We start from the raw sequence: 26,116 nt of genomic DNA, 5'->3' as shown, positions 1-26,116 counted from the left end.
CACAGCTAGGTATGCTGCTTGTGGTTAGGAAATTATTCAGCATGGGTGGGTTTTCTTTCCAAAACGGCAAATAATAGCTTGTGGCCCTCCCCCACAAGTTTATTATCGTTCTGCTTGCGTAGCAAAATGAAACTGTTGCACTGTTTTGAAGTTAGTTTACTTTCGGGGAGAAAAGTTTTTCGATAACTTTGCTCCTCCCGACGATCAGGGAAAAGTTGGGTGGGCCACTGAGGCCACTACAGTTTAGCTTTTTGCTGTTTCCTCTTAAACTCCCTACACGTTTGACCTGGTGCTTGGGTGCGCATGGGTAAGTTAGTCCATAAATATGCTGCCGTTGCACTGTTGAAGGTCAGTTATGGATCAATAGATATGAAAAATGCAGATTAAATATTGATTCGCTGTGGGAGTGAGGGTGTAAAATATAGCCAGCAGTTCATTGTTTGCTTAAGTTTAGGAAGATGCGAGTGTATAGATATTGTATACTAGTGGAGAATTCTTGTAAAGTCCAGCAGTGGAGCAGAATTGAATTATTGTGCAACAATACCTTGTACTAAAACATTATTCAAATAGGAAACTTGAAGGCTTAAGATGCTATTCCTTTTAAGGCTTCACATGCAGTACGTTACACCAATGCGTTGTCTTTTCGTAACGCTTCTCCAAACCCGTGCCATTGCGTAGCGACATTTCCACATTAATTCATGTGGAACAAAAAGACAAGCTCCTTGCATTTCACGCTCCATTTCTGTCGCTTTTCACCGTGTTCAACTGAAGCATCCTGCCAAAGCTATACAGCGAGGCGAATCGTTCAGCAAATGTTACTCTCAATTGCAACCGTGTGCCGCTGATCTGGGCACAGTTGACTTACAACAATGCAGCACAACTGTTACACAGTAAGGTGGTTTCCTCCGACCGTCGATTGCGACGATTTGTGAGTGCATCTTGCCGACCCGGTTGCTTTTCCGGTGAAGGATAAGCTTTCCTTTTTGGGGGAGGCGCCTGGTGTGTTGAGAGAGTTACTGGGAAATTCTTCATCTGTGCCGCACCACTACGGAGGGCCATATTGTTTTGCTATTGTAAGTTGTTGGAGTGCTACAAACAATTGCTTTTTAGCACGGCATGGTAGCGAGTGGTGCGGTTTTCTTTTCGCTTTTCCTTATAACGCTGTACCTTTAAATGACACGGTTTGAACACCGTTTGAAGCATGGTAAAACGGTATCAACCCAACAGGATTATATGTTTTTGTTATCTATGCATCCAACTCCATTGCGAAATAAGGAACGGTAAAGCATGTCTGTGAAAGAGTAAAAGGTTTTCCGTTTCCTGGCAAAAGAAAAAAAAACACATTTTCCCGCATATTGTGTGAGCTTTTCCTCTGCTGTGGTATAAGCTTACGTTCGAAGAAGTGCATTGTTATCGGTGTTAGTTTGAAATTGAAGTTCAGTTAAGAGGAATGCAATATTACTTCTAGCGGTTTATTTCTCTTGAATTGTTTTTAGTAGAACTCATTCCTTAAAGGTTAAGGAATTTTTAATTTTTAATAAATATTTATTGGTTGTTCAAGGAAATTACAGCCCTTCGTTGCCGTTGCCTACTATATGTAGTATTGTCAGAATTCGGAAGCGCCTAAATGTATGCAATAAGATATAAGACAACACGACATGAAAGGATAGCTGACAGTAAAACCATGATGTTCACTTGTAATTTATTTACCAAAACCCACAGAGGCACTGTTAAAAACCGTGTCCAAATTTCTCCCCCTGTAAGTTATTAAGCTCGTGGACAGACACTTGAACCCGGAACTTGAAATCCTGTATTGTTGCTAAACAGGGTTAACCTCTGGTTACGATGGGTGCGATAAAAAACTGGCAACACTGCAAATAAATATCGTCCCAGCTGACAGAGCCTAAGCTGCCGGAATGAGAAAAGCGAAATTTATTTCATCATTATGGTCAACCGGAAGTATCTGGAAGGCATTTTTCGCCTGGAACCCGAAACCTTTTCGAATGGTGAGCTTTTTCCATCAATCGTCACTTGGACAAGGCACTGCAGAGCAATGTCGTTAAATGGTCACACCACCCTGTACGTGCGGGAGCTGCCTTATTTCGTCGCTACTGCGAATGTTTTCCACATTCGTCGCAAAAATTTGGTAGGAAAAAAAAGATAAACAACAGCTTACAAAAATCCAGCCCAAACCCCATTCTTCCTCCAGGGTTGATTGAAGCTGGTGGAGTACGGTAACGGAAAAATGGAAAAGTAAAACACATTTTCACACATTCGTTTTGGTGGCCATATGGGCACCTTAAGGACGCTATTTATGCCCTCCGTTCTTGGTGTCCTGGTCCTGGCGTCGGTCCGGGTTCGGTTGTCCTCATCCGGGTGTTCGGTAGTAAATTGGTGGATTTCGGGAGCGTGTGTTGGTAATCTTGCAGTTTGCAACGGACTGTGGTATTGTGTTATGGACGACCACAGCGGTACACACTGCAAAGGTATCTCGCATAGAGCTGCATATACCATCTGTCCCGGAGTAAACCTCTAAATCCGGCAGGCAAGGAGTGGTTCGCACACCAATCGATAAGCTTATTTAAGTGACTTTCTCCAGGATTGTGTGGTTTTCCCCGAACCCATCTTCTTCGGGTGGGAGGGGGTTTGGGATTTCGCACCTCGATTTGGAAATTGATGAGGTCATATGAGGTTGGCTGTTGTGTCGTGTCCCACATTAAGCATGTATTTTCCCAACGGTACCCAGAACCCGGCGGTTCGTTGTTTCTCGATTCTGGGAGGATGATGGTCGAACCGTTGGTTTTACGTTTTCTGAGCGGGAGTTCCAAATTGAACCATTAATATTACAGGACGGTGTCCCAACGGTGGGTTCGGGGCATGTAGGCGACGCATACATCGCTGCATCGTTGTGGTCGATTTTCATCCCATCCTCCGATTTTAACGTCCCGATAGCAAAGGTCTGAAGCTGTTCAGCCCAGCGCATAAATTACGTAGTCAGTCAGTGAAATGATATGCGAAGGCTTTCAGGCTCCAATTGGAGCTCCACACATTAGATGGTGACGCCGTACGCGGAGCGAAGCTAAGCGACTCCTGGCTTACGTTGGAGGGCCACTGTATACTATCCACCGAGTGCCTCACGCTACGACCGTAAACGCAAACGGATGTCAAGTGCTCGGATCGTCAAACGGGGCAAACAAAGCCACATGTGCGTACCGCACACACCGCATGGAGTAAACTTCACTGTGATCGCGCGGTTTTGTGTGCGGGTTTTCCAGAGTTCCCGAAACCTGTGGCGATGGTTTTGACAAAATGGCAGGGGAATGAACCGGCACCGAGGGTCCAGCGCCAGTAATTAATTAAGATATTGTGTCAAATATTTCATTCGAGTCGATAAATTTTCGGAAGCCATGCTTGCTGGACGCGAACAGCGTATGTGCCTCGCTCGTGTGCCGCTCGTGGCGGTCACTTGACACCTGCGTCTGCCGGCACCACATCCCCCGGTCGGCCTCTAGAATGGTTCCACCGTTGTTCAACATAGGAGATAATTGGGCGCGTAGCGTTGTTTAAGATTTATCGCACAATCATCTCCGCGGGAGGGCCTCCGCGACCACAACTGTTTGCTCACGGATCCGGCACCGGGGATCCGTTTAAAATTTTGGATGATGGGAATGAGGGTGACGCGCGTGGGTCATGTTGACAAATGAAATAAAAATAAATAAATAAAGTGTGTGGAGGAAATGAAAAAAAAAACAGGCTAAACCGCTCTGAATGTTGCCGGTATCGGAATTGGGTATAAGTGGAGAAGTCACCGATAACTCCCGAAACAACATCTACATACATCTTCTTCAGTGAAAAAACAAACACCATAAATGGGGCTGATAGATAATTAGTGTCATGTTTTAGGGGCAGGGAGGCCCCATTCGCACAGCAGTTCGCAGCGTGGGTGTATTTGTTGTTCGGGTTGAAGGTATCGGAAAAGAACATGCACAGATGGAATAAATCCACCTGGGGCACGGTAAACCGACTGGTCCCTGTGGAACGTTGTGTCGTGTGCCGCGTGAAACTGAGGTTTATGTTAATGTTCCAATGTTTTTGTTTGCCTTTTTGGGTGGATTGAGACGTGTTGTAATGGATCACGTGAAAGAGACGACCGAATATGGAATTGGTATCGGGGTAAGTTATGTGATTTATATTCCGTGCGCTAAGCTGTGCACGGTACACTATAGTTCGTTCGCAGCGTTCGATTGGCAATATGCTGAATAAAATAACCTACGGCTTCGAGATTTAGACAATCTCCATCGATGATAAGTGTGTTTTCAATGTTTGGGATTAAAAAAAAAACGCTAAAATAACGTACGATAAAGGGAGTAGGGAAAGCAATAAATAGATAATCTAGGTTCCTATACCGCCTCTTTATTCTATGGGGGTTTTGAGCTTAGCTGGTGGAGTGGGAATCATTTTTGGGTTTTGTCAAGTTGAGCTAGAATGTGTTGAGGCAGTTTTTAAAATCGTTCGAATTTTATTGGTACTCAGATCGGATCTGGCATATTCAAAGCATTCGCAAAGGTGTGATGCAAAGCGTTCGGTACGTCAGTCGAGTAAGCTTTGTACAGAAGATCAGAAGAGCTTTCCAGATCATCCTCGGTGATTTCTCGTACAACTTGAGCAGCTAGACTTGCTTCCGACTCTGCAAGTCGTGAATCGAAAACCCAGTAGAGGCAACTTATAGATGAGCAAATAATCTGCCTTTCATCTTCTTTTGTTGCACAACAACCTCTAAGTCAACCTCTATCTAAGTCAAGAGATCTAAGTCAACCCCAATAAATTAAGTTTTTGGGCTTCTCGGGCAAACTCTAAATATCTAGCACAACTTCAAAATTCTTCACAAGTTAAACTCGGATCGTAATGATGAGGAAATTGCTTCGCTTTTATCTTCTATTCTGACACCACAATCTCAAGAGATCTAGACCAACCATTTCTGACTTTATTTGATTTTATTTACCCATTGAAGGATGATCAGTCCTGCGTAAATCTCTCCTTTCAGCACCTTTTCTTTGTGGAACAAATGCTTTAATGCTCTCGTTTTGTTAGTATCAAACCAGCAAACGTTTATGGATTGCTAACAAAAGGCACATTCCACTTTCATTTTCGCGTAAATTATGAATTCTCAATCAAATAAATCGCTTTACAATATTGCAACCTTCCGTTTTACATCCGCCGGCGGATGACCGCATGTGGTGCGAACATGTGTTTATTTATGAATAAAATTTGACACCGAGCCGGAAACGGCACAGCATAACAATAGACAACAGACAGCCGCACCTGATACGCTCTTAGGGGGAGGTCTTTTTTATGGAGAGTTCTGATGTATTTTTTTTTTGTTTCGTAAAAGGAAGCGATTTTTCATGGTTCAATTTATGGGGGGGAAAAGTGCAAAAAACCAACCCAACTGTATGTGTTTGGCTCATTTTTGCAACATTTGCGGTGATTTATACCTCCAACGGCAAGCTTTTACGATCGCTTCACAGGGGGTGTGTTTTCGTGCGTTATTGCTGCACAAGTCGTGGAATGTTACGCATGGCAAAGGTAAAATATTTTTACTGAGCTCCGATTAAAATTCGTTATTTATTAACAAGAAAAAAAAAAGCTTTTCCGTCCGTCCGTCGACATCATTCATAGTGAGTGTGATTAAATTCGGAAACGTTGCGCAAAGTGGAAATATAAGTAGCAAAACTACCATTTTACTCGTTTGATGATTGCATTCTAACGTGAATAAGAATTTGCAATAAAACAAGCAAGCACACACGTTTTCCACCTGTTAGTTTATGCTGCTGTGTGTTATGTGTGGAGATGAAGCACTTGGCGTTGGTACGGTGAAGAAGACGAACTAATAAATAAATATCAACGCAAACGTTACGTTGTGCGCCGTTGCATTACGTGAGGAAGGCGTAAAACGTCCCATCCAAGCTTGCGATGGCACGAGATGTCGTCGTGCAATCCGGTCACGTCTTTCTTGTGCCGTGTGACGGGTTCTTTTGACGTGGAATGCAAAAATGGGAAGCATATCTTATGGCTGCCAAGGCATCTGTCCAGTTGCCTGTTGCCACCACCCGGGTGTTCCGGTTGCATCTACTAATGGTAACGTTTGTAGATCGTGTTACGATTTCGCTTGCAGCGGTTTCTTCCCTTTTTTTCGTCTTTTGCCACTCCAGCGCATCCTCTGCTAAAGCAGACAGTTAAGAATGGCGGTTCTAAAATTTGTCGCTAAATCAAATAGGATAAAAAAGGAAAGAATAATCATACAACACAAAGAAAATTGAAAACCCTTACAAACAGTGAGTAACATAACTATAAGACGAATAGTTTTTTTAGATGGTAACAAAAAAGACTTAAAGAGTATCATCAGAGTGAGGCTGTATTAATTTATAAAGAAATAAGAAAATAAACGGTTTTCCGTGATGTTTGTAAATGTCTTGCGCTCACTATTACATAATTCTTTCATCAGGCTGCAAATAGCTCTACGTAAAATTGCTTTTTGGTTACCAAATCCCTTTATATTTTCAAATATTAATTCAAATTACAACTATTTCATTAAATTTCAATCAAAGGTATTTTTGTAGTAAAAAAAAATATCAGACTGATGGGATTTTCATTTAAAACTATTTAGTAAACGTTTGTTTACAACGTTTGTCATTTATGTGAGTTGAATTAAAATTCATGAATTTGAATTTCGTTGAATTCTTGTTGGTTACTATATTAGTAGAAATCCTTTAAGCAATTGCTACGATACAGTCATTTTATAAAATCACGGAACATCGCGTTTGAGTAAAATTTATCAATTGCTTTAGCATGATACAACCTGATTTCAATTCACTGCTCGAACATTAATGGTGCCTTCAACATTCTCTTTAGTTTCTTAAACCATCTTACCCCAGCATTATTTTTATAAAGTTTGCAACATAACCTTATAATTATGCTAAGGTCCGTAGAGCCCATCTGTTATCTGTACCGTGTATGCAAAGCTTTTTTCACTTTCTTCTTGCGCTTTCATGGTTTCAACGCCGATAGCGGCACCACTAGCGCTTGGCTTTCGTGTTCCCTTAAGGGAAATGTCCTTTTTTCCTGAGCGTGTGGGTGTGTGTTTGGTGGGTAAATATTTACGAAGCAACCAAAATTTATGACCTGCTGATGGGAACTAGCTTCCGGTTGTGGTGCGCGCTGATCGGTGAAATCGAAATCTTATTATCAATTCACCCAAACCACTATGGGGTTTTTTTCTGGTGTACATTGGAATAGGTGGACAAAACATTGCACGAGCATGGAAATAAGCTGCATCAGCACTGAATCAGATAAAGAAAACTCCCACAGCTTATAAATGCCAGCGGTGTGTGGTTTATTTTATATTGGGCCACATTGTTTTTTTGCCTGTTCTCCTTCAATTATTCAGTTTACTTGGCCAACAAAAAAAGAGGCACGATTGGGAACAGTAAAACGATTTACGATTTTACGATTCGGCACGTGTGGTGTGTGTCTTGTTGTTTCGGCCCTACTTCCACTCAGCGTGTGTAATTTGCTGTGCGTGTGTGTGTCGCGAAGGGCGGAAATTGTGCATATAAAATTTAATTTACAAGCTATACAATAAAAACCCCGAAAGCACACCGTACAGCAATTTTTGAGATGTCCGCTTACATTGCAAGGCGTCCCGCACTGGAAGGAAAGGTTGTCCATTGCTGTCCTCTCGGGTGCTCTTAATTCCCTTCTCGCCTACCTACAACCATCAGGATGTTGGGTGTCCTCTGTGGCCTTTTTTTAATTCCTCCCTTTCCGATGAGCCCGGCATAATGTTGGCTCGGGTCATTTAGCATTTCAGTCGAGGGTGTCACTGCATCGTTGCGTGTAACCAAGCAGTACGTGCTGTATGTAAAGAGGATCCTGGCAGGAGACTGTGGTAGGTGACATAAATTTTGCATTAAAAACTTCACCATTAATTTATGCCGCACACGAGGCATAAACTACTCCAGGGTGGCAAGTGGGGGGTGCTGGAAGGATGTTCGATTTTGTGGGTGGATGTTGCAGACATTATCTCGCTTCCGCTCCCAGGTCTTTTACCCATTACCTCCTTCCCGGCTATAATTTGCATCCACAAAGCCTCATTTTGTCAGTCGGGCAACATTTTGTTGGCAAACATGGTGCAACAACATGCGATATTGTGGATGGGTGGGGGTATCATCCCCGTTCCCAACTGGACCGACAGGAATGGGGTATGGATGTGTATGTTTTCGATGTTTTTACACTTCAGTACAAATTGATAGTACGTTTAAATGGGGTACACCACCCATTCCCGACTGGTGGCGACCCTTTTACATTCCCCTAAACAGTGTGGAGAAAATAAAAGCCTCAAACCCTCGGTAAGGGACCGTAGGGAAAATGTGTGTGTTTTTGTTGTGGTCCCGTACCCCGTACTTTTGTGTCAGTCGGTCAGGAGGACAAACCGCTCAAGTCAAACAGGCGCGTGGCTCTGCGGTCGGTTGGGGGTGGTGTTGCATGCTTTCCCGTACCCGTGTGTGTGTGTGTGTGTGTGTGTGTGCATGAGGTTGTAATGAAGTCATCTGGGACAAACACGCTGTTGAACAATCTCTGTTCGGCCGGAAGATTGCAATCGTTTTGTTTCCGATTGACTACTGGACATAGGTGAGTACACACTCCGCTCGTATACGGGTGGGTACAAATGAGCGGTTTAGTCAGCAGGAAAGTCAGCCTGTGCTTACTGCCTGCAGTGCAAATGTGCTTGTGCATGCCAACACACATCCCCATGGTGGTCAGAGCAAGGGCGTGTGTATGTGTGTAATTTATGATGAAATCATGGAACACCCTTTCTGGTAGAGACGGTGTGATCTGCAGTAATGATCTGATTTAAGTTGTAACGAATATTAAATTTAATTATGCAATCGGTCGTTAAACAATTCTGGAGTCTGGCACTGTGGAGGAGATTGTTTTTGCCTTTGTTCCCAATCTTTAAGCTGCATTAATGACCGAGCAGCATTAAAATGAGGTCAACGTTATTAACATGATGCCGATGTGCATTATGGTTTGGTGCAGTTGATATTTCATTTTACGCCTCTACTGGCATTTTGTAACGATTAATATTCGTACGTTACTTTACCAAAGTCAATCGCTTAAAATCCATTTGTATTGAGCTGGTGCATCAACGGTTTAAGTGGTTTTATGTGTGCATTTGTATGGCGATGTTTGTGTGAATCAAATATTGGCACTTCAAAAATTAAAAGGCATCAACTCATTGACGGTGCTCAACCCTTTGTCGGTTCGAAGGAGATCTGCGTTGACCGCTAAGCCTCACAACATCAGCCATAACATCAGATCGAGAAGTTTTGGATGGTTCAGTACTTTTTCTCATTTTATTGCATTCTATATTTTCTGTTTGAGGCATAAATAATAGATAGCAATTTAGCTTTTTAGGAAATGTCTATGGGTTTTGTTCCATCTTTAGAGGTTCCGTTCTGGTTGTTTTATTCGCTTCGTCATCTTTTCCAGCCAATCTTTTTCTTACCCATCCGAAATGATGGGTCGTTATCCTATTTAACTTCTTTATGACTTGGCAGAAGTTTGGTTTTTCGCTTTTTTATTGCAATTTGCCGTTGCTGCAAACCCAGGCAAGAAGGGAAATCCGCTGGATTGTTTGTGCGAAAGTACATCATTTTTAATGGGCGATTTTGTTCGTGGCCATTGTGTTTCTTCAGTCACAACACGTACCCCGCGTGTACCGAAAGGAGTATTTACCGGGTGGGTAAGTTCCATTTGGCAAACAGTTTCAAACAGATCTCATTGCCTCAACTCCCGCAGGAAAGATCTGCATTTTTGCGAGGAAATAAAATCTTATCCCATTATGCCCGCCAGTTATGCGGCACGGGTGCAGGGGTTGCGAGAAAGAGACCACCCCCTCCCCCCAAAAAAAAGGGGAATGTATCACGGCAAAAAAGCAGTTAGAACACAGATAACGAACAGGTCTGTCCGCGATGGAACACACAGGTGTAAGAGCTTAACGAACGAGGCAGGAACAATCGGGCATGGTTGGTTACATCGCGTAGAATCAATCCGGAAGTGGCTGACATTTACTGTGGCAGGTCGTGGATAAAAATACGTTTTTCCGGTTTTTTTTTGCCCCAGATCAGTGCGATCACAAGTCACTGTCGAGGCATAAATCTTTAACTTCTTTACGGTCGTTTGGGTCGGTTCTTTTTTTTTGTTCCTACCGTTAGGAGGTTGCGCGAAGAGCGGTCCGTGAGTAGAATAATGTAGCCACTTCCGGCTAGCAGAGTGGAATAATGCTGATATCGGGGCCACTAAGGGAATGAATCGTTTCCACGTACACGCTTACATAAACGCACCTACGCCACACGCTGTATGAAGCATGGCGCGGGGTGGTTTTGGGAGACAGAGAGCTTCAAAAGTTTGACGTACGCCCGTTGAATGCACGAGAGAGCGAAGCGCTCCGTAGGTGTCTTATCTTGCTCTGCTGGGGTTAGTCACGATTGCATCGCTACGGCACACACAAACACCGGTTGGTGGTGGTGGCGTTTAGTCTGAATCAAACGATTTTCGGTTTCCGGTAGTATGCGCAACCACAAGCTTCGGTTGTGAAACGCTTTCGTCGCACGTCGGTGGAGAACTTCGTGCAGAGTTCGGAACAGACGTCAAGGAACTAATAGGACTTACGGTAAAACCCTGAAGCAGGCGCTCGAAGACTCGACCTTCACGGTCGTCCTGTGGTTGTGTGCTTTACACACACACACACACACACACACACACACACACACACACACACACACACATTTACAATGCCTTTCCAAAGCGGCAAGGCATCCTTTGGGGCAGGCTGGTTATGGGTGCGTCTGTACAATCTCTCCATGGAAGAAACTTCCAACCATTGATTATAATTACCTGAAACGACACGCAGAAAGCGCAGAAAAGAACGAAGGAAAAGGTCGTTAGAAAAAATCAGTTCACAGAAAAGTTGCTCTGTCTTTCGTTTCCGGACTGCTCCGAGCATTCATGGGATGGAAAGGATGAGAATGTTAGAAGTGAAAAGGCGATTCCGTCTTGTCATGGCTGCCGGAGAACTTTTGGCCCGAGAAGAATGGTACGATAAAAGGGGGCCACGGTTAAAGCTGTCTACCGGCAAGCAGTTCAACTTTTCAGCTTTTGTGTATGTGTGTGTGTGGGGAGGGGGGGAGGGTTATTTTTGCGGTGCGTTTTGTGACTGTGGCAGCAAATGCAGCACAAACAACCCGCTGTGGACACGTGGGTCCGCGAGTGGATTTGTTTTTGCGCAAGAGCTATTATTAGATCGCGACTAATAACTCTGACAGACGTACGGAAATGGCCTCGGCTTCCCATTTTACGAACATTTAGCAGCCAAAGATAAAAGTCTTGTTAAAGTTGAACGAGAGCGTACAGCAAACAGAGCTTGGGGTGGGAGTATCCCCCGCACAGCAGCTTAAAAAAAGCCCCCCCCCCATTCAAAGCTGTAGAAAACCCGCTCGTTAGGCTGAATGAGCGACATACAGCCGAGACAAATGAAAACGATAGCAAGCGAAACGAAATCTTATTTTCCTCCCCCGGGCTGCGTTGGATAGGAAGAAAATGGTTATCGCTTTATTTCGCGGGAGAAAGTTAAAAATATTGTACATTCTTCTGGTCCGTAGGCACTGGGAATAATGTTTTCCATCGCAGGAAGGATGCAACAAGATATAACGAGTGCTTACGGTTAAACGGGTGAGAACTTTTCCGTAGTGTGTCGGTGCTTTGGTTTATTTTATTTTTCTTATGCCGTGCGGAAATGAGCGTTTTCATCTCTCTAACTTCCTGTTTGGTAATGAATTTAAAGCAAAGAAGTTGAATGTTGCAAAAATGCAGCACAAGCTTGTTGTTTGCAGATAAGCATTTTTTTTTTAAGTTGTTTTGTTTATTTCTCTTCTCATTGTAGGCCAAAACTTATTTGAAGCTCTGCGCAACGTTTCCATCAGTGTAACGAAATATGGAGCAGCCTGGTGTTTGATAGAACCACACCGAGGAAGGTATGTATGATGTTCTTTTTAGTAATTTTTGATATCGTAAAATATGGAGAAGAAACCCTGTCGCTGTCAGTGACAGGTAAAAATAATGAAGGTTCCATGAAAAGGGTTTCAGTTGAGCAATGAGTGGCATCCGATTAAAATGAGATAAGTTTAAAATTACAGCATTATAACAAGTAGCCCCAGCCCCAGACTGTATTTCGGAGCATTTGTTATGGCTGCTATTAAATCGATCCCGGTCACTTTGCATCGTAACGGTTCGCAAAAAAAAGGGTTTTCCAGTTCGACTTTCCGACTTTCTGGATTTGACCGAACCGATAAGGCAGGGTTTTATTTATTGACCGTCGGAGAATGTTTCACTTTCTTTAAGCACTGCCACAGGCTTTACACAAACACCAAAGCACGATGAAACGTTTGGCGCTTCTTCGATCGGATCTTGGAGAAGGTCAAAGTTCGTCGTTTGGATAGAAAAAAAAAAAACAAAAGAAACCCATTTCCCTTCGGGCCCTATCTGTTCTCTTCTGGGCTGATTGCTTTCGGTGATATGGAGGCCAGAATAAGTTATTAAAAATGGCTGGCACGGGGTAGATAATTTTCGCACGCGCGTCCAACGATAGCATAAAGTGTGCGTTTTTATTTGTTTTAAGCGATAATCATCTGCCCAAATTTGTGTTGCCCAAATTTGTGACTGTGTCTGTTACATTGAGCAAGAAAGGGTTTGTTAAAAATACAGGGTTGATTTAATCTGCTAGTGACTTTTCTTTTTATTTTCAAAATAATTGTTCACTGTGTTTTACATGGTATTGTGTGAGAGAGATAACATTAGAATAAAACATGTCATGGGAAGATCTACTTTCACAAGATTGAAAGTATACCATTGTTGTGAAATGTTGTGAAGTTAAACTACAAATATTTAAAAGATAGTATAGTCAACCCTCTTACAACGAGTACAATCCGTTCCAGTCCAGTCGTTGCTCAACAACGTCAACATTGCTTGGTAGCTTAGCAGGTCAACATTTAACCAATGTGTCAACTATGACATCGAGGAGAAAAAAAACGAATCTCAGGAGTTTGAGTTCTTCATCGTGCGATCAATCTTATGGGATATTTTCATAGTACTTACATTAGCTAACTAAAAGAGGTATGCGAAAGATGTGAAAAACTCGCTAAAAAGTGACTCGTTATGAGTGAACTTATTGTACTATCATGAGAAAGTATTTTCATTGTCATTTAAGTCATGAAAATGTATTAAAAGATTTCAATCAATATTTCCAAACCTTTCAAGTTCAGCAAACATTTAAACTTTTTGTTTTCAATTGTTCGAACATGCCAAAAATTGAACATCTTTACAAAGCCTCCTTTTCCGCATTATTTACGTAAAAATTTGCGAACAAGTGGTTTAGAACTTCTGGATTTTATATCACTATAAAATCATAGTAACATATTAGATTACTTTTCTGTTGAAGTGATTAAAAACGTTGAAGTTCCATCGCGTGCAAGTGCACGCGTTCTGCAATGCCAACCAAGCGATGAGGGTTTTGCCGGAAAACTGCTGACGCACACTGTCCTTTTGGAAGGATTTTAGGGATTTCTATTAAACATTTGTCAGAAAAAGCTCGGGTACAATCATGTCAAATCCACCCTTCGTTCCACGAGATGACCGACAAGTATTCGGTAGAATTTCCCCAGCAGTAAAATCAGTTCCAATCTAAAAACCACCAGTTTCGGGGGTGAAAAATTGGGTACAAAAAATAGTAATAAGACAAGGTGAGGTTGCAACGGTTTCCACCAACTCCGTCGCAGCAGCACGAGCGAAACAAATAAACGAACGGGCGAAAAATCGCTTTCCACGCGATTTCGTGAACCATTTTCTCTCAGTCGAATAGTTCTTTTTTTTCCCACGGTGCGGAAAATGTGTTGTCACCTTCCCTCGGTTTTCGTGACGCTACGTGAACTTTTTGCACAAGCAGCTTTTTTTTGGCAGAAAAACCCAAAAGAACCATTTCGAGACAAACGGAGTTGGTCGGTTAGGAATGTGGAATAAAAGACTACACCCCGCAGGGGACAAACCGGGCAAAGAATTGCTCTCGGCGAGAGTTCCCTTTAATAAATGGAGGGGTTTTGTTGGTGGAAAAATCATCATCCACCACTTTTGCGGAATTTATGCGAGAAACTCGAGTGGCACGAATGTCACGTGCCAGAAAAAATTTCAACTTTTTAACCTGTGATGCGCCCAAGGTTACCCGGGTGCCGGATGCCAGCCACTTTATGCAACGTGTGCATTTACGAAGCATTACGCTAACCGGTGTCACGCGTAGGATCCCGGTTCGTTGAAGAATTGAATTATGTTGCATATTTGTGAAAGTACGTTAACGGCGAATAACGCTATGGCGAAATTTTGTAGGAATGTCAATAACAGTAGCGGCAACAATATGTTGTCTTCAATTTAGCTGTATGGATGGCATTAACGATTACATTGTATTGTTCCATTCCATTGTATATCGATTGAAGTCATACATGTTAAAATGCAATGCATGAAAAATGAGCTGTTCCTTGTTTTGCTTCCTGAAACTCAATGCTTACATTTTTTGTAATGATGAATATCACTCGTCAGCACGCAATCCGACCGCTTCACTCTTCCAGGAAAATCATATTTTCCAGCGGAGGACTTTCACTCTGCTGTGGAAAACTATCGTAATATAGCTTACGTGCGTACAAACAGGGGAAAAACCGTTCGTTCAGTGTTGTTTGGTAGGTTCACAATTGGTTGCAAGGGTAAAGTTATATAGGTAAAGGGTAGACGGTAAAGCAAAGGTATCAGGGTAAAGTTATAGAGCAGAGAACCTGTACCGATTGTAGTATTGACAATTTGTTTTCAAATTCCCTCGTGGGAAGTAAGGATGCGATCGACATTTGTATCGTTGAGTTGGTTAATAAAAAGGAATGCGAACGCACACTGGGAAGCGAATTGTGCAGTGTGTGGAATATTTGAAAGCACAAGTATATATTTGTGTTACATGCATGTTATTTCTTTTTTGTGTAGTAATGTTTAATTATTTACTTATATAATACGATCTTCTCGAAAAAGTTTATTTATATTTATCTGGAAGAAAATAATAAAATCACACACTGTGCTACTCTTGTCTTGAAGAAAACTATGGAACTGATCCTGCTATAATAATAAAAAGAGACTAGAGTCACTAGGATAATAATCGTAACGAAAGTAAAATGCATCCGTGTACAAGCCGACACAACTTGGCCGTTATGGTACTGGACGTCCGACTACGACTGCTCCGACTGCTAGAGCATATTTGTTACCTTTTTTTGCAAACAACAGCAATGCTCCTTCCCATAACGTAGTGGTGCAATGAAATAGGAGTGCATTTTACAGCACGGGGATGGCCGTTGCACATTTGCGATGCATGCAGTGAGCAGCTGAACACCTCCTGCATCAGCACATTTCGCTGGGAGTCGAATAAAGCTGGAGGTTGGAGGAGTTGGTCCCACTAGTATTATCTAACAATCATGCGAACACAACTCGTGGACAGCGTGCGTTGTTTTATTTTATGTTTTGCTGTGGAATGTTATCCAGTGGTCGACGAATCATTATCAGTGAGGTTTTGTATGTTTAGCGGTAGGATTCGGGTTGGTTTGTAGGGTAGATCCGAGTGGGAATAATTTACGTCGTGTCCGTGTACGAGAGCACTTTTGTACGCAAGCATTTATATTCTGTTGCATTACAGAAACGCTACTTAAATTATGATGATGATGAGGTTATACATCCCTAAACAACGTACCCGTTAGTCGTAAATAATGCAAGAAATTATATTTACTTCACGTGTCAGTTAGGTCTGTTTGAATACAAATTTGCTTTGTGATCACTGCACATGTACTAAAGAGTAAAGACAAGAATAAAACATGCGGAAATTCTCCGGAAAAAATACTAAATTATCAACAAATTATGAAAATAGTATGCAAAAATTAAGTTTGGGGAATAAAGAGACAAAAAATCCACTGCAGGTGGTGGCATGGGAATTTACAAATATCTCACGTCACGAACTTAGTATTAGGACATTGTCTATCTTAATATTATTAGCGTAAAATATATTGCTTAAGACACAAACTGATCGTTGCCAGATACGCCTATATGATCTGGGACTGCATGGAAATTGTAGAAAAGTATCAGGGACAGCTCAGATACATCGAAGGTCATGAGAGCTCGCCATAAGAAACTCCCCCTTTCCAGGCACTGGATAAACAGTGATGGCCAAATTGTTGAACAAATTCTCGAAGTTTGTAAGGAAATATAAGATAAAGTTCTAGATTTGCTGACACCTCAGCTTAACGCTATAAACCCACCACTCAGGACACCAAGAATGAATTCAATCGCCTGGATGAGACTGAGAGCTCGCCAAGTAATATAGAGTGTGGAAATGCGCTGAGTATGGGCAGACGAACGAAGTTAAAACTGGGTGTAGGAGGATTCATTTCACACAAATTCGCTCTTTTAATTTAATTTTAACTAAAGCAAAAGCCTGTAGTTACAGCCTGTGCACAATTTAAATAAATTAAAGAGATTTTATAGCCGAATTAGCCTCGAATTGTGTGTTGGTGCCAATTAAAACTTAAATTACAACCTTTTGTCGAATTGAATCGATCGTCCCATTATTTACTTGAGTGAGGCTGGTCCACGAGGCCAGCGTCAAGCTCAAGGCACGAAACCCAGCACGACTCCACCATCATTGCCAGTGGCGCCACAGCTAATACTACGACAACCCAAAATCAGGCCGAGAAAGGCTAATTATTTGATCAGCAGGATAGCCCGAAACTGTGCCTCGATGTGAGAATGGAAAAAGGAGTGCCCTCTTTGGATTTCCTCTGAGTGTGTTTGCTTCTGTGGGCATGTTTGTGGGACGAAATTTCTCACGCTTGAGTGGACATCTAGGAGCAGAAGCTGGTAACATGGTGGTGCTAGAGTGTTAATCAAGAAACTACGAAAACCACCGGTCCAAGTAAAACGAATTGAGTGAATGTGCGACGACATTTTGACCAGACGCAAGCATAAACGCAAAAAGAGCGCGTACAACGCAACGGTGCGAGCACCCTCGAGGTCAACGGTTTCGGATCTCCCGCGAGTGCGACTCGTACGAATGAGAGTGATGGCAAATTACGCACGAGACGTGTGACCAAATTAGCTCATTATTCAATAATAATTACCAATGGCCGTTGCATTATTCATGGGACAAATTATTCTTTATTAGCTGTGTAGAGCTAATTTCTGACCGGTGCGTCTCGGCATCGGCGGCTCAGCATGGTGTGGGCACGTTTTGTTGTTGTTGCTTCTTTAATATCCAACCAGGGGGTAAGTTACGTTTTCTTACCCCCTGAAGCAACCCTCAAGCCTTTTCCGCAACCCGGTCGATTCAATGACCTCAGGTGCCTCGTTTTTCATCTCTCAACTATCCACGGATTGGTTTCAGTGTTTTGTAGCTGTTGGGATTGTAGCTTGCATTGCTACGAGAGGTGAACCGTCCGGGTGCCGGCTATGTGGCTGGGACTTAACGATGGGTTTTCGGACCACTAATGAAGTGTGCTTCAATGGTCTGCTGGTAGTAGCTGTGTACGTGTGAGGCGGGGACGACGTTTGCAGTATGCATCTCATCAGTGAACGATCGAGCTGCGCGTACCAAAGAGGGGACCGGTTTCTGGGGGGGTTGTGGGGAGATTCAAGTGCGGTGTGAAGGCTGAGGCCGTGATCGATAATTAAAACGGCTAACGGGGTTTCAGATACTGTTATCCTATGATTGGTTGGTAGTTTGCATTGAAAGAGAGCAGCGAGGAAATAATCAATACCCATTAGATGGGTTAGCACAAGTGCAAACAATTGACGGGCGGTGGGCGGTAGTGACAAACACTGTTTGCGGAGAATGCTAATGGAAAGTGCTTTAAGCATGCATTAGGGTGTTTTATGGATGATAATTTCATTTAGATTAGCGTGTTGAGGCACAAGCGGCCTCACTTTAAGATTTTCCTCGAATTGTTTAAATTAATTGGAGCAAACAACGCTACAGGTGTGTGATTAGTTTGATGTTATAATATATTGGAATAATTTAATATGATTTTGAAAAATACAATATTTGATATATTTAAGTACAAGTACATGTAAAGACAAAAGTTCAATTAAGAGAAGATGCACAATCGAAAAGGCTCTAATATTGGATTGAGACTTTTAATTGGCATTTTAATTGTGGAAAAGCATAAACATAATACATAAGATTTTGTTAAAACTTTGGTACTTTCCGTGCTAAACTGATCTAAAACTGATTCTAAATTGATCCAATGCTTCCAAAACTGGTGGACATTCATAAATAAAAAAGAGATTTTCACTGTAATATTGTCAGCAGTTTGGCTGTAAAATAATAAGGTGTCCGCAAAAAAAACTAACTCTAGTCATACAATAGTAAATGGTCTAAAACAGAGCTACTAAATATATATTTTTTATGAGTTCTCAGTTTTTTTTTGAGAAATTCTGGATGCTAATTTGTTTCGGGCAAAACTTTTCCCTTTGAACCTGTGACCTCTCCATTTGCCGATGTTTTGATTTTATGTTATCAGATAAATTAAATAAAAAATACTGAGACTAAGAGTTTTAAGGTAATGTCAATTCCTATTCGAAGCATATCTTCCCCGATGAGAATATACAGCTTTTGAGAAATAAATCAGAAATGACAGGCCAAGACTTTCTATAATTTAAGACTCAAAATTACACAAAAAAAGAAAATCCTCCCTAATATGTTTACGATATGATCTTTGATGCTTCATTGCTGCTGAAAGCAAATGCAAACTTCAACAGCTCGTCCAATAGAGAACTCTTTTCGATACCATATTCATTACGTTCCTTTCAATAAACGGACTTTTATTTTGTGTGAATGTGGGATTTCGTATGAGGAGGATAACATTACAGCGAAAAATAAACCATAAATAAAAATGCAATTTATACGATAAATATCCTGCCAAATGATATCCCAATCAACACCCCTTACGAGCGATGGCAAACCTTTAATCCTTTTGCTCGCGTGTGTCTGTGTGCGGTTACAGGCCGGCGTGAGTACTTGCACGATACACACGGCCAAGGATTCGAGCTCCGGTGCCATGGACTCCCATACGATGGAGCTGGAAAAAGTCACCGGCACTAGCAAAACGGCAAGAAAACCGCTCGAACCACAGCTCGATGCTCGGTGAGTGGAACCAGTTGTTTACACTTCATCAGTGCGATTGGTTAGCTTAGTGGCAGTGGGACAAACGGTGCAAGTAGAGCGAAACAGTAAGGGGTGGGTGTGCGTGATTCGGTGCAGTGGGACGGGGGGTCTCAACACGACGGCAACCAAAGGAAGCCAGTTTGCCAATCTGGTGGATCGAATACAAATTCGCTTACCTTTTTGCACCTTTTTGGCCCGGCCCAGCAGCGTCGGGGTTTTTCACGCTACCAGTCATGTACGGGCCGGGAAAAAGTTCCTGGAACACTTCTAGGCACCTGCCGGGACCGGAGCAGGGATACACCGTGATACCGTGGTTAGCCGTTCTGGTTCTGTTGGTTCTTACTGTCGTGCAGTAAAGATTTACGTGGGACTAGGACGGTGGGATGGGTGGGTTTGTTTGTAAGCAATGCTTTTCAACTTCAGTATTAACTATGTCGTAGGAGCGAATGGGGGACAAAAAACCCATAGAGGCACCCGTTTCTGCACAGCATGCCCGGAGAGTTGAAGAATGTGGTTTTCCGCAGCAAGAATAATCACCGTGTTGACGCAGGTCGCTTTTTTTCCTAGGCACCCGGTCCGGTGTTCAATTTATTTTCCATCTTACACATCGGCAGGTAGACGTTTTACAGGATTGTGGTACAGATTGCACAACTTCCCATCCAATGTGCTCTACGGTGCACCGTGAGGATCCAGCAACTGTGGCGCCCAAGAGCACTTCACAGTAATCGGAATGCGCTTCATCCTTCGGTGTGTTTGTTTCCGTTCCGGCGAGGTCAAAAGCTTAGCTGGAGCCGGAACGTACCGTAGCAGATGGGTGGCCGTGGGGAGGGCGAAGAGGGAGGGGATACCGGTAGCTTATACCTATTCGGGGATGAAGAATTCAATGTGCGGTTGTATTTCAACTTTCGCCCGATATGCCACCGACCGGCAATTTCAGGTCGTCAGGATTGGTTGTCGAATCAATTGAATTTCTACTTTCCAGAACAGGAGTAAAGTAAATCGGTTCAAGGAATTGTGGGTTAAAGTTTGATGTTTATTATAATGTAACAGGGTTTTGGACTATTCAACGAAGAAAAGAACACTTTCCTCGTGCAAGTGGTTTACTTTTACTTTTAACGGGGGGTTTTACTGAAAGTTATTGAATTTACACAAATTTAAAGCTTCTTTAAACATACTCTTTTTAAGCCTTTAATTAAATAATAGTAATGTGGATTAAATACAGCCGGCATTGCATTTGAATGCTTTTTTTGTGGACGAAAGCACACAGAAGAAACCAAACCCATTTTCAGCATGGAAAATTGAAATTTGATCATAACACTCCTGCGCCGATGCATTTACGAATGCACCCTTGGTTTGTGTTGTTTTTCTGCATTCATTCACACTGTCATACTGTCGTGATGTGTCCCGAACGAAACGAACGAAGGTGCGAACAGGAATTAAAATCACGCTTCACTACCAATGTCACCACACCTTTTCGATTTCGAGATGGACAGGATATGTTGTATCAGATTTTGCAGCCACCCATCGTACCCGTTGTAAATGTAAATAGTGCGATGGGAAAATAAATAAAACAGTGAAAATGCATTAAATCCCAGGTTTCTTTTCCTTGCCGGGTCTCCTTTCCCTTTCCCGCCCGTGACTTGTCTGGCGATCGATGAAACGACCCGGCATTCAACGGAATCGTAATTTGCTGTAATCAAAATCAATCTGTATAATTACAGCCTTGGGCAGGTATTGCAGGTGGCGAGTGCAAATGAACGCTCCGGTTGGTTTAGTGCAGCTGTTCAACACCGGCACCCTACTATGCACCGGAAATGGATGTGCGTATCAGGTGGCGATTGTGTTTGATCGGAATGCACTTTTGCCGTCATCTTGCCGGGTGGCGCATCGTAATGCAACTTATGCAAACGATAGAGGGATTGGTTACCGTAAAAGGCTTACCGGTTAAATTAATTTTCACCGAAGTGTGTTTTAGCTTAATTAAAATAATACGGCCATTTCAATCACACGCCATTTTGGGTTTTGATTGTTTATATCTCGGTGGCATTTCTGTAATCCACTGCGGTACTCTTGCAGTATGCGACAATTGGCAGCTCATCAAGTGACTTTTATGTGTCATAAAAAAGCAAAGAGGAAAGTAAATTTGTCAATCGATAAGGTTCACTTGATACTGACACCGAACGTTTACATGACACTCATTGAGGCGTGACCCTTATCCCGATCGCATGTCAACTGGCTGAGTTCACCCAGGTTCCACGAGGGATCGCATCGAATCGATTCGGCTCGAGTTTCTATCAGCTAAAAACTGGAGCATCCATCAATCAGGCCGGGGTAAAGCAAAGTGTCAATTCAGCAGGTCATCGATGTCGTGCTGGAAGCATTTCGCATTCGGTGGTCCGACTTCTTGCCTTCGGGACGGTACAATTGAGTTGACCAAACCAGTTGGTGGAAGATTCTTTTTCCTTTCTGGACCACCAGAACGATCTGAAGCTCGTCGAAGTGGTACCGGTTCTGGGACGAGTTCAGTGACCCGATTTTTCGCACGTCCCTTGTTTGACATGTTGGTATGGGGATGCTGTAAGGATGCTTGGTCCGCTTGGTAGTTAATTGAAGCTAATGAACTGTCATCGACACCGTGGTTTTGCATTTTTCTGGCGCAAGTGCCAATCTTAAGGTTTGTGTTTTGGGGTCGAAGCAGCGAACAAAACAACGAAAAAATCATGTGCATACCATGTGCACTTCATCGTCAAGGGACGCTCAAAGGGTTCTGCTTCCTCGACGTACAACTCGCAACAAGTAACAACCATAATGCCAGGTCATGCTGGCAGTGCAAGAAGGCTTCTTGGCAGACGGTAATGGGTGGGCATCGATTGCATCGCCGACACGCACTTTCACGCTGATGATGAGTGAAAGCAGGAAGCGTCGTTGCCTTTCTCGCACAGCAAAGCGTAAAGAACCCAGGAGAGCCACCCCGAGGCCGATGCGATGCCGCTGCAGACGATATCGATGGACAACACAGATAACGATCACTTCACATCATCCTTTGAAGCCTTCGCGTTTCCGAACGGGTTCCCTTGGAGGTTGATTGTTTGTTTTACCTCCTCGGATGTGCGTCTTTTCGCACTCGCTCTGTGTCACGTACGCGCGAAAGAAAAACACGCTGCAAGAGATAGTGTGTAAGTGCCGACACTGGGACACACGCGGGCTAGTGCGTGACACGGCGCGTGGTAATGAATCAATCAAAATCAATCAATATGCCACACATACACAAAGCAGGGAATGGCAAGCGTGCATCATCGTGTTTAAAAGGTGATGCGAGTAGTAAATTGGAATAAATTTTAGACATTTTTCATTCTTAATACGTCCATTAGCGCAGTAATTTGTGCTAAGATGTTCACTTTGCCTGGCAATAAACATGATGAAAAGAAACTGTAAATTCTTAATATCGTTTCTGATCATCAGTGCTGTCCTTTGATCATCTTTTTTGTACACCTTTTTGTTCGAAATGTCCTGCTGTGTCAGTCCTTCAACGCCGTAAGACGTAAGCAGTATTATTCCGCACCGAGTGAATCAAAGGAAAGGGATTTAGCTAAAGTGAAATATCTTCCCAAGAATTATCACGATTCCAAAGACATCTGTCCGAGACACACGGCAAACGAAATTCGAAGAATCGTCCGTACCCGCCCTTCAATTAGCAAACTCGAAATCGATGAACCGTGTATTCCATCGGTGGCAAAATGTCCGTCTTAAATGATTTCCTCGGAATGCAGATTACTATTTACTGTGCGGGGGTAGAGCAAAAAATCGTCCTTTTTCCACGGGGCTACCTTGCTCTCGATACCTCATCTGATATCCGGTGGTTTGGAAATGAAGACAGTCGGTTCATGCAAGGAACGCGTTCGCCCGGATTCGGTCGGCTAAGATGGCTAAGACTAAGAACAGAACGATACCAAGAACCACGGTGAAGATTTTCCCATCAAGCCGAGAAGGCCACCTCCGGCAACTTATCGTCTACCAGTGCTTTGGGTGCAGTTTTCAGTGAGAGGAAAACCCGAACCGATCGTGCGGAGGTTTACGCAGTCAGATAAGCCACAGGGCACATGGTGAAATGTGGAAAATGAATTCGCTCGGTGTAACGAATACAGCAGTTACGCTACCTTTTCGGGGCGAGAGTAAATCTTCTCTCCGGTGCCGGTATCATTGCCGGTGCGCCATTATCAGTATGCAAAAGGGGATGCGGAATAAATTTTGCTGCGGCGCTGGGCAAATTCCGTATAAATTGATTTCAAAGCTGATTTCATAAATCGGGTCTCGATTTTCAATCCTCGAGCAATCCATGATCTTGGCATAGCAGTTTGGCCTTTGGAGTTGGAGTTGGAGTTGGTCGGTTTCTCCGTCCGGGCACTCAATAGTTGCTTTGTGCGAGAAGATTATCGATCGATTGAATATTCAAATCGAAGTTTACTTTATAGTGCATGATGCAAGTAAGACGGAGAGATTAATGAATCATAAATCGGAGTGGAATATTGCTTCACAAACAGATAGATGTCAGCGGCATTCAAGGCATATAAATATTTAAACTAGAATAATGGTTTTTCTGGTCTGCTATTACATATCGTACATATATTTTCATCTTCATTACATCACTGTTTTTTTAGTCTATTTTTTCAATGTTTAAAATTAAACTAGGTGTCGTTAAAATACGGCCAATGTGTAATCAATATCAACTTTTCCACTTAGTCACTTAGTTAGCTCTAAAATCGCCTTGACACTAAGTTCTGCCGTAGAAGTAATTTGAATTGATTAAATTCGCACACCGTCGTCTTCTTCTGGCCACACAGCTAGAGCTGTCAGGTGTCATTCTAATAGCATGCCCAGCTTATCGGAGTCTGGTTGTGATTCTTACAATTCACAGAGTCATTGAAACCTTTTTAACCAAGTAGTTTAATATTGCATAGGCCATTTAGAATTGGGATGGCGTAGTACCTTTGAAGATGCATTTAAAATAGAACAAAATAAAATGGAATAAAACAAACATGTCGATGGAATTCAATATAAGTTTTCATTTAGATGGAATGTAACATTTCACTAATGCACATTGCTTGCTGCAGAAAGTTTGCCATATTGCGCTATTGATATACCATTCTAGTCCTCCATCCATCGTACGGCCATCGGAACAATTGAAACAAAGCACAACAACAATTCTATCATGATGAATCACTTAACAGTAATCTCAATCGGTTGCTGGGGAATATTGATTAGGTTATTTTCTGTACCATCGTACCATCCCGTCACGAACCCATCGGATGGGCTGACGGCACGTAGGAGGTGTTTCCATCCCTCCTTCGGTTACTGACTTACATTTTATTCTTTTACACCGCCGATCATCATCGGTTTTTTTTTTTTGGCGGATGGCGTATCTTGCAAACGGTGCTGCCACCATAAATCAACACGGCCAAAGGCCCCAACTTTGGAGCACGCAATTTGTTTCGTGTGTGCGGGAATAATTTACTCCCCCGGAACGCTCTAGACGGGGTTGGAGTTGGACGGAACCACTCGTCGGTTGATTGGAAACCAGTACCGCCATCGGCGGTGTCTTGTGTGAGTGTGTCTTGTGTAGAACTTATCGTTCTGTTTGGGCTAATAAAACTTCCCGATTCCCGAAAAGCCCTTTTCGAAAGTGCGGATGTTAGAGTGCGGTGATGATGATGGGGGGAAAGGGAGGGATTGTGGTGCCTTAGAGTTTCAGAATTTATGTTTACCGTGGAAAAGTTTCCACGGCATAAGCCTGTGCCGGGAAAACAATGCGCTACAATATCGACACACGAGTTTACTGCTAGTCAAAGGTAGTTTTCTAGACAGAAGGTGCTCTATTTCTATCGCGGATATATCAGTGAACGTGTGAGATTGCAATTTGCCGACAAAAAACTTCCGTGCCAGGCGGGTCTACCGTTGATGGACAGGCTTTTCCGACCACACCGTTGCTTCCGGGTGCGGTGAAGATCGCGTATAAATTGAACGTATCATACCACTTGCTCATGATCGATCGAGCAACGGAGCGAGGATGCAGCAGTGCAAGCAGAAAAGTTATGCATATGTTGAATGCTCATGCACACAGAAGAAGGAAGCGTTTGCAATTTCTTGCAACAAATTTCAATTCCCACCCCAACCTCTCTATCGCTTGCTTTCCACTGTGCTTCCTCGATCCGCTTTCCTCAACTGAAGCGTTGTTCAAGACAAACGCACGCATTGCTCAGCGATGCAACGTTTTGTTTTGTATCGGATTAAGATTTATATTTCGCAAATAAATAACTTTTCCATTGTGGTGCTCACAGCAAACGGCAACGGTTGGTCGGTGCCTTGCTCCCGTTTACCGAGCCCGACGGAGACGGGGATACCGGGGATGCGATGGGAATACGATGAATGTGCACATAAGTTCCAACTTGCTTCGCGCGTTCGCCCGTTTGCTTCGGCTCGGTGCGAAGTCGGTTTATGCATATTTTATGCACCTTCAGCTGTTTGTTCGCTTTCGAGGCCAGACAACCGGCATTAGCAGCGAATGGTTTTACCGCCCCTCCCATGTGGGACGGCAAGGTGCAGGTGCACGGTGAGGCTGGACGCGAGGAGGTAGCTTCGGTGGAAGCCTCACTTGGGAAGCGATTTGTGTACGTGGCGGTCGTGACGGTCACAGAGAAAGAGAAGAAGTTTCTAATCGGAATCTTACTCCGATCATATCGCTATGTGATGACGCTGTACCCGCCGGCA

At 43.1% G+C, this 26,116-nt stretch overlaps 1 protein-coding gene across 1 annotated transcript in view; it reads right to left on the bottom strand.

Moving 5' to 3' along the window:
• Positions 1 to 4,529: 4,529 nt before the first annotated feature.
• Positions 4,530 to 26,116, bottom strand: part of LOC128718510 (cysteine-rich motor neuron 1 protein) — a 126,537-nt gene continuing 104,950 nt past the window's right edge. Inside the window, exon 5 of the mRNA XM_053812133.1 lies at positions 4,530 to 4,687. Within this exon, the coding sequence (XP_053668108.1) occupies positions 4,530 to 4,687 (158 nt within the window). The remainder of the gene's footprint in view (positions 4,688 to 26,116) is intronic.

Source organism: Anopheles marshallii, chromosome 2 (genome assembly GCF_943734725.1).
Source record: "Anopheles marshallii chromosome 2, idAnoMarsDA_429_01, whole genome shotgun sequence".
Classification (NCBI taxonomy): Eukaryota; Metazoa; Arthropoda; class Insecta; order Diptera; family Culicidae; genus Anopheles; species Anopheles marshallii.
Note: the sequence above shows the minus strand (reverse complement) of the source record. Positions and strands in the feature narration are given on the sequence as shown.